Here is an 8,614-nt window from a genome sequence, read left to right on the forward strand (position 1 = left end):
GTTTCAGATGTGGGTGTAGTGCCCATGCTGGCCTCTTCTGAATTGGTATTTTGGTCTTCCCTGTCTTCATAATATGAATCAATCATCTTTGACTTCTTAGCATGTTTTTTCATGGTGTTTTTTTTTTCCTCTTGGCTTCTAAAGTGGATCTCTGTTTTTGAGGCTCAGGGGGCCTCTGTCCCAAGTCTCTTGTGTTGGAATCTGTGGGTGTGCTCACTGGCTTTATATTCTATGGCCTCTGATTTCATGAGTTGTGGGAGAGGGGTGATCTGGGTGCTAGGGGGTCTCCTCTTCCCCAGGACTGTTCTACAGAATAGGTAGTCTCAGCTCTTGTCTGTGTTGGTGTCCGCGACTTCCCCTGGCTGTGCAAAGCCAAGTCTGGGGTCCTGGCATTGATGTTAGTTAGCTCCACCCCCTGGGGCTCAGTTACTCTTGTTGTTCTGTTGAGGTTAGGGCTGCTGGGACACCTCTCTTCCTGTACTAGTTTCCTTCCACCACCACAGGAAGTGCCCTCTCCCCCACTTCTCTCGCTACTGAAGCCCTCCTTTTGGCTCCTCTGTTTCTCCTGAGGTATTATTCTCTCGGTTTATTCAAGGGAGGGACAAGAGCCATTTTACCTGCACAACATGCGTCCCGGAAGTTCAAGAAGGAGAGTTTCAAACCTTTAGACTGTGGGTTGGAGGCCTCCGGGTTAGGTGTTTCTGTGGGTGCAGGCTCTGCACTCTGACAGACTCCTGTCCTAGGCTGAGAGGCCTGGGGCTGGATCGCTGCGGGCCGTAGCCAGTACTTCCACCCTGGGCCAGTTCCTGCTCCAGTGTTTCGCTCGCCCAGTGCTCTCCCAGACCCGCATGCTGGCTGGATTCCTCTGCTGTTCCCTTTTGGTTTGGTCTGGTGCTGCTCGCCTGGCACTCCTACCCCTCTCCGTCTACTAGTGGCTTCCAACTCTCTCAAATCTGCTCAGATTCACTTTTTTAGATGTATCTGACAGAATTTGTGAGAGAGCTCCAGTAGTTCCTTCCTTTCACAGTGCCATCTTGGCTCCTCCTCCCTCTTTGTGCAGCTCTTATTCATGTCCTTCCAGATTTCCTCCATTCGATATGCTGATATTCCGGAGCCCATCATCTAGATCTCTTGACATTGGGGGGGGGGGGCGGTAAAAATAGTACCCTGTGGTTGTCTACCTGTAATCCGTCACTCTTAGTAAATAACCAGCTGCCTCCTCTTCCAGCCTTAGTTTAGTTTTTATACCATTCCTTCTAACTAACTCTTCATTATGACTACTTGTATCCCCTTTTCTCTTCTTTCCTGTCTAAAGATTTTTCTCCTTCTCTGAGAAAACAGAAGCAGCAGAAGCAATTCTGCATTCTCTCCATCAGCATTTATCATCATCCTGCCTGCCCTGCACAGATGCCTTGCCCCTATGTTGATTCTCCTCTTCTCAGAAGAGATTTGTTTTTAAATCCCTTTTTTCCAGCCTAGCTAGCTCATTCTAAGCTTCAGAACTTCTGACATGGTTCTTAAAGGACAATGGAGTGCTATTTGTATTCATCTGCTATTACCTATCCTTGCTTTCATCTTCTTTATGTAACTTTTAAAAACTTGGATTGGTTAGTGAGTGCCCTGGGCCACATGAACAACTACCCTTTTTCCTCTCCTCTAGAATTGTTTCTTCTCTTTGTATCTTCAGAATTTCATTCTGAGAGCTTCTCATCCCTCCTGGGGTTATTTCTCTGATAGAATTTTAGTTCAAAGGATCCTGCCTCTGTTTTCTTTAAATCCTAAAAAGTTGTTCTCCCAAAATGTCAGGTCATGCCATATCTGGATTTCTCCGTTAAAAGGATTGAAGGGACCTGGATGGCCCAATGAAATTTTCTTTATCACAAATTCTGAGATGGAGTAGGTGCTCTTCTCCCTAACCCTGCCCAGGCTGTCTTCCCCGCCTCGTCCATTCAGAGCCCATTTTATTGTCTATGCATCCTTAAGTTATATGTAATGGTGCTCTGGCTCTACACACTGACCCTCCAATTGCATGTCATAGTCTAGAAAATAGACATTCTTTACCTCCTTGATTTTTTTTGTGAGGTTAAGTAGGCTGAACTCTTTTGAGTGATTACAGATCTCATTTAGGAAATTTTGCAATGTTGCACAATGCCATCTGCAAACAGGAACATCTGGAGGTCTTCAGCTTTGATAGAGAATCCCTCTTCTATTTGGACTTTTCTTTAAACACCCTTTGCCTGTGGTAAATACCTTCATCTCTTTTTCTTTCCTGGTTATAATCAGTCATCAAACAATTGTTGCTTCTTGTCGATCTTTCATGGAATTTTGTTTAATTTTCCTTTTGCTTCATGCATGGGATTCACTTTTTTGAAGGAGAACCTTTAAGGTAGTGTTTTGCTATACCAAATCCATTTTTTATAGTTAACAAACAGTAAGTCCAGTAAAATCTTGCATTTTCTTCATATTTCATTCGTGTGTCTATAAAGATGTCCTTTGTAGCATATTGCTTTTGAAAGCCCACCTGTTTTTGTAATTCATGCTTTCCAAATGGGTAAAGATTATTCTCATAAAATTCTTATAGAAATGGGAAAGTAGAGTAGGCATGTAGTTTGGTAGTTATCAATGTTTTCATAGTTGCCTTTTTTCTTTTTTACAGTTAAATTGCCAGTTAAAGAAAAAAAAGATGGATATCATCCCTTCTTTGAGATAGTTGAGAGTTGGTCCCTCACACCCTCAAAATTGTGACACCTCCTTTGTGCCTACAAGTCATGCAGCCTGTCAGGAGCTGAAATGTTGTTGTTTGTTGTTCGATTGCTTCTTAGCCATATCTGACACTATTTGGGGTTCCCTTGGCAAAGATACTGGAGCGGTTTTGCCATTGCCTTCTCCAGCTCATTTTTCAGATGAGGAAAATGAGACAAACAGGGTTAAGTGACTTTGCCCAGGGTCACCCAGCTAGTAAGTTTCTGATGTCAGATTTTAATTTAGATCTTCCTGACTCCAGGCCTGGCACTCTATCCACTGTGCCACCTAACTGAAATATTAAGAATACAAACATGGTGAGCTCTGTTGTCATTAATAGGGAAAATGGTGTGAGAAAACTGCTGAGTTTTTGTTTTTGAATACCTAATGCGGAGCACAATGCCATTCACATAGCAGGTGTTTAATAAATGCTTGTTGATTGATTGATCACATAGAAATCGAGAAAATCTTTTCCATTTTTCATTTGTTGTCCTCATAGAGTCATCGTTAATTGCTTTTCATTGATCTGGCTTAATTGGATCTCTTTACCAGGTTTTATCTATAAACTAACAAATTTAGTTATTTCTTAATATTGAGCCATATCGTCCAACATTTTTTTTGCTGTCCTTTTCTATATATTGTTGACTTAGTTTGGAGGCTTTATGAAATATTTTAAAGAACATCTATACTTCATCTGCAACAGAAGGAGGGAAAGTCTCTTTATAGATTCTAATAATGGGTACTATAGTTATCAAGTGTCTCATGAAATTGTGTTTGTTGCTTTCAAAAAAGTAATGAAGCCAACTTGCCAACACCTTTATTTGCCTCTTCAAGGAAGAGCTGTGAGCCACTCTTCTATCTAACTTTGTTTTCCTTTTTTCTTTTGGTGTCATTTATAATGAAAATATCAGCATTGATATATTTAGTTCCTCTAATAGTGTTCATTCTTTGTTCAGTGAACAAGAATCTCACATTTAGAATTATATTCAGTAGTGGTTTAAAATATGTAATTCTTAGCACTCTGTTCTGCTCTTTCACCATTCTGTTACTGGTGCAGCAGTTGCATAGTGCGCAGGACTGATGGTAATGTTGTATTTTTCTTTGTCTAATGAGTTGCTGGGGTCAAGGAATTACCATCTAAATTCTCTATTTTCATTTACAAATACTTACAAAGTGCCTGCTCTGTCCAGTTCAGCGAAGTTGATAAAGTGGCTTCAAATCCAGCCCCAGACTCTTAGTAGTAAAATGGGGATCAGTGCTGTTGTGAAGCATGTGCAAAGCCATCGGCAAACCTTAAAGTGATACAAACATACATAGACACACATGTACATGTGTGTGTGTGTGTACTGCAGTTACTGCTGTAACTACTACTACGATGATTACTACTTCTGCTGCCACCACTAATAGAGCAGTAACACACCACCTCCTACTGCTGCTGTTGCTGCTGCTACACTTGTGACTATGACTCTACAACTATGATGTGCTTGGGGCTGCAGCTCTGTTGCCGGGCAGAGGAGATAGGACGTACACACAGATAACTTTAGTGTGAGCCACCATGTTGTTGGTGCCGCTTGTGTAGAACAGACCACAGGAAGCACCGTGGAGGCCGGAGGCTGGAGAGACGGAGCAAACCACGTGCTGTTGACACCGGCCGATCCCTGGGACTATTTTTTTTTATTTGTTCTGATTTCTACCAAGTCCATTGTCCTTCAGTATCTTCTCCATTGCCAGTCCCGTTTCTCCCCCCCCACCCCCTGCCAATGTGGACTCAGTTCCTAAGCTCCATCTGAAAAAGCATTTGGATTAGGTGTAGAGAGCTGGGAAATCAGAACTGTGGCCTGCTGATGAGTGTTCTTGACCTCGCCCTTTGATGTCAGAATTTCGCTGTGAATGTGGCTGGTGGCTGGAGAGCTCATGCTCTTGATGCTTTAGTTGGGGGAGGGAGGAGAAGGTATTCAGCAAAGTTCTGGGCCTTTTCTCATCTCTGCTTCTGCACATCCTCTGGGCCTGACTGCTCTTGTCTTTGCTACCCAGGTGCATCCACTGTGGAGTCGTCTTCGTGACCTTAGCCTTGCTGAAGAGGCACATCCAAGAGCGGCACTGCCAGGTTTTCCACAAGTGTGCATTTTGCCCTATGGCCTTCAAATCCGCTAGTGGCACTGCTGCCCACAGTGCTGCCCAGCACCCTGCCCAGCCACACAAAGCCTCTCAGTAAGTGCATATCCCTGGTAGGGGGAGGCATGGCCAAAGTACCATGTGGGACAGGGGGTCATTCTGGGTGGAAGTGTCTGGAGCCTTGGGAGAGGATGGGGAGAACCATATAGGGGCCAGGGGCATTTGCAGGTATGAAAAGAATTTAGAGGGAAGAGGTTTTTATCCCCAAATGTCCTTCTGGTTCTCACATGGCCCTGAGGTAACCTGTACCTAAATTCTCCTACCAGCTGTTACGTAATCCTTCCTTTGATATAAGTAGTTCATGCTTTGTGCCTTTTGGGCCTCTCAGGGTCCTGCAGTCCTTTACGTAGAGAAACGTCATCCTCCTGGTTTTGTTCTCATTCCCCTAGACTGATCTATAAGTGTTCTTGTGAAACTGTCTTCAACAAAAAGAAGCTGATGCAGCAGCACTTTTATCAGAACACCAACAAATTGCTGGTGGGAGTTTTCAAGTGCCCTGAGTGTCAGCTCGTGTTCACGCAGAAGCAGCTGCTGATGCAACATGTCAAGGTGGGTCAGGAGACCTGGGTGGGGAGGTTCACAGAGAGCCAATGCAAGCATGGTACCCTGCATCCATCTCCTCGCTCAGTCAGTAATCACCCTCCCCATCCCTAGAATGTCCACGGTGTCCCACGAAATGTGGAAGAGCTGCCCGGCCTACGGTCTACGACCGAGACACCCTCTGGCCGTCCAGGCCCCGGGAGCCCCGCCGAGCCATCGGCCACTAGTACTGCTGGGCAGAGTGGTGCCCGGACCTCAGTCCGCCGGGATAGGCCTGGGGAACGCCGTGCTGAAGCCCAGAACGAGGCTGAGATGAGGCCCAAATTGAGGAGCACCGGCTGGACTTGCCAAGATTGCCATGAATGGCTCCCTGATCGTGAGAGCTATGTATCTCATATGAAGAAGAGCCATGGCCGGGTAAGTGTCCTGCAGCTAGGTTTGGGGGCCCGGAGAAGTGTGATCAAGTCCCATCTGTGCTGAAATACAGCTTCATAACAACAGATATACCTGAGTTCCTTTAATGGGTTGAGAGAACAGGGAGCCTAGAGAGCAGAATATTCTGTCGTTCTTAGTTCTCGAGCTCCTTTGGTAGTAGAAGGTCCCAAGGAGAGTCAGAGGGATTCTGATGCCCAGACCCAAGCCTTGACTACCAGGTCCTGAATTCCACACAGTCCTCAGTTTCAGCAGCTTGTTTCTGTATAGTCAGAGCCCCTTCAAATCCTTCACAGTGTCAGCTTTGTGTCCCGTGGATGAGTCCTCTCCTTCTGGGCTGGGTTGGATCCTCAGATATATGAGGGTCTTAGAATACACAGGGGTCACTGGGTCTAGAAAAAGCACACTTGTCTTCTCTCCCTCTCCTTCCTCCTTTTAAAAACAAATCTTCATCAGCTCTCCGGGCTCTGATGCTTTGTGTCCTGCTTCCTCTATTCAGATAGTGAAGCGCTTTCCATGTCGGCAGTGCGAATGCTCCTTCCATACCGCCATTAACCTTCGACGACATAGCCGAAACAACCATGACACAACCAAGAAGGTTTACACTTGTTGGTGAGTTCCCTGTCAGGTAGCTCTTGGCTAGCGGCCATGGTTAGAGGATTCCACGAGTTGAAAGAAACTATGTTGATGGCATATAGGGACCTGTTGTGAGAGAGCCCAGCGGTTCAGAGCACCTTGGAGAGGGCAGAGAAGAAACCCCTGATTGTGCCATAAAAGAGAACTGGGCGTCTCTGTTCTCTCCCCCAGCATGGTCCATAGTTCCTAAGCTTTGCTAAAGCCTGTTACTGGATGCTTGTTTGCTATTTCTTAGGAAGTCCCTTGCCCATTCAAAGTGACGCACTTGGATATTCTTTTAGCTCTCAGAGCATCCCTGGTTTTTCCTCTGAAAACTACCATCACCCCTCCTCCTGGGCATCCAGTGGCCAGGAGCAGCTGGAGCCTGGAGAAGAACAAGACTCGCTCTTCAGTGTGCAGTCCGCTATGAGACTGAGTGTTGGCCTGGTTGATGTTGCTATGATGCTTTGGCAGAATCACTTTCATCTGCTAGGGCTTTTTGAGTGCTTCTTTGTATTGTAGTGGCAAACCCTCGGGCTGGGCGTGGCTTCTGTTTGCATCTCCTTTTCCACTCACCATCGGGTTCTTCTTCTCTCCTGGTCTGGTTTTTGAAGGTATTGCACAGAGGACAGGCCCAGCTTCCCTCAGCTCTCCCTGCTGGAGAACCATGTCAGCCTTATGCATGGCATCAAAAATCTAGACTTGAGCCAGACGTCCAAAGCCAGACCTCCTGCTGGAGAGTCCTCCCGGGTGAGTTTGCCATACCTGACAGCTTCCCGGGTGGAGTTTGTATACTGAGTATGGGTCCATGTAGGCAAATGGAGATTGTTGGAAGACATAGGCAGCCTTTCAAGCTAACTGAGCATGGGTGGAACAGAAGCATCACACAGGGTGTTACTGCCTTGTTGGAAGGGAGAGAAGTTCTAAGGCTGGAGCTTGATTTGTTGCCACAGTTCTCTTTAGGGACAATAATCCCCTGCTCCATGTTCACCACCACAACTACTTCCTGTCCTCTCCTGTCCTTTCCCACCACCCCCAGCACATGCACAACACACACCTGGGGTCCTGTTTACAGAAATGGGAGTCTGCACAGAGATAAGAGACAGTCTGGAAGGCCTTGAAAGTTGCTTAGAGCTCCATGGTTCTGGAGGTAATCATGTGGGCCTGGTTTAGGGTAATTAATTCTGTGCCCTTAAGAGGGCTACCAGTGATAACTGGGGTTATTCCATAGTGACCTTCTCCCCTGGACTCTCTTCATTTTGTCTTTTTTTTTTTTTAGGTGAAAGCTCTGAAGAGACCAGCTGCTGAAGTTGAAGGTGCCCTAGGCTCCACCAATGGAGCAGCTGTCCCCACCACCAAAAGACTCAAGGCCCTATACCAGTGTGCAAAGTGCAGCTTTGCCACAGACTCAGGGCCAGAATTTCAGAGCCACATACCTCAGCACCAGGCAGACAGCTCCACAGCCCAGTGTCTGCTCTGTGGCTTGTGTTACACCTCATCAAGCTCCCTCAACCGACACCTCTTCATTGTTCACAAAGTGAGAGACCCAGAGGAGGCAGAAGAGCTGGAACGAGAAGGGCCTGGGGAAGGAGCTTCCCTGGAAACAAATGAGAATGGGTGTGAGGACTATCACAGGGAGCCTGCCTTGGCTGGGTTGGAGGAAAGCCAATGGAAGAAGGGTCAGGCCTCCAAGGAGGACTGTGAGCAGGACACAGCAGGCCATCTACAGGCCACTCAGGACCAGAATAGCCACATGACATCTCCTCGGGTGTAACAAGTGGTTTTGAAATGTGGGAGGGCAAAGGAGGGCCATGCTGTCCTAGTACCTGCCTTGTGGAGAAGACAAATAAAAAAAAGCTGTGCCCCATTTTTTTTTTGTATGTGTGTGTGTGGCTGTGGCTGTGGCTGTGCTCCCAAAGTAGTGTCTGTTCTGGCCTGGAGAATCGCTGGGTGCCTTAGACTCCAAGGGGGTTAATAGGTAGCTGCTCGGAGCCCCACTTGGGCTCCCAGGATATCCCCTCCCCCACTTCCTAGCTCTGAGACTTCTCTTCAGTCTTAGAATGTCATACTCTTAGGCCTGATACATTTTCTGCCTCATCTTCTGCTCCAA

General features: G+C 46.6%; 1 protein-coding gene across 5 annotated transcripts in view; it reads left to right on the forward strand.

Moving 5' to 3' along the window:
* Positions 1 to 8,373, forward strand: part of ZNF592 (zinc finger protein 592) — a 70,260-nt gene extending 61,887 nt beyond the window's left edge. For all 5 annotated transcript variants that reach the window (XM_036735600.1, XM_036735603.1, XM_036735602.1 and 2 more), the window contains 6 exons: positions 4,777 to 4,953; positions 5,307 to 5,466; positions 5,572 to 5,874; positions 6,389 to 6,501; positions 7,119 to 7,254; positions 7,784 to 8,373. In XM_036735600.1, coding sequence (XP_036591495.1) covers positions 4,777 to 4,953; positions 5,307 to 5,466; positions 5,572 to 5,874; positions 6,389 to 6,501; positions 7,119 to 7,254; positions 7,784 to 8,278 — 1,384 coding nt within the window. In that variant the 3' untranslated portion in view covers positions 8,279 to 8,373. The remainder of the gene's footprint in view (positions 1 to 4,776; positions 4,954 to 5,306; positions 5,467 to 5,571; positions 5,875 to 6,388; positions 6,502 to 7,118; positions 7,255 to 7,783) is intronic.
* Positions 8,374 to 8,614: the final 241 nt, after the last annotated feature.

Source organism: Trichosurus vulpecula, chromosome 8 (genome assembly GCF_011100635.1).
Source record: "Trichosurus vulpecula isolate mTriVul1 chromosome 8, mTriVul1.pri, whole genome shotgun sequence".
NCBI lineage: Eukaryota > Metazoa > Chordata > Mammalia > Diprotodontia > Phalangeridae > Trichosurus > Trichosurus vulpecula.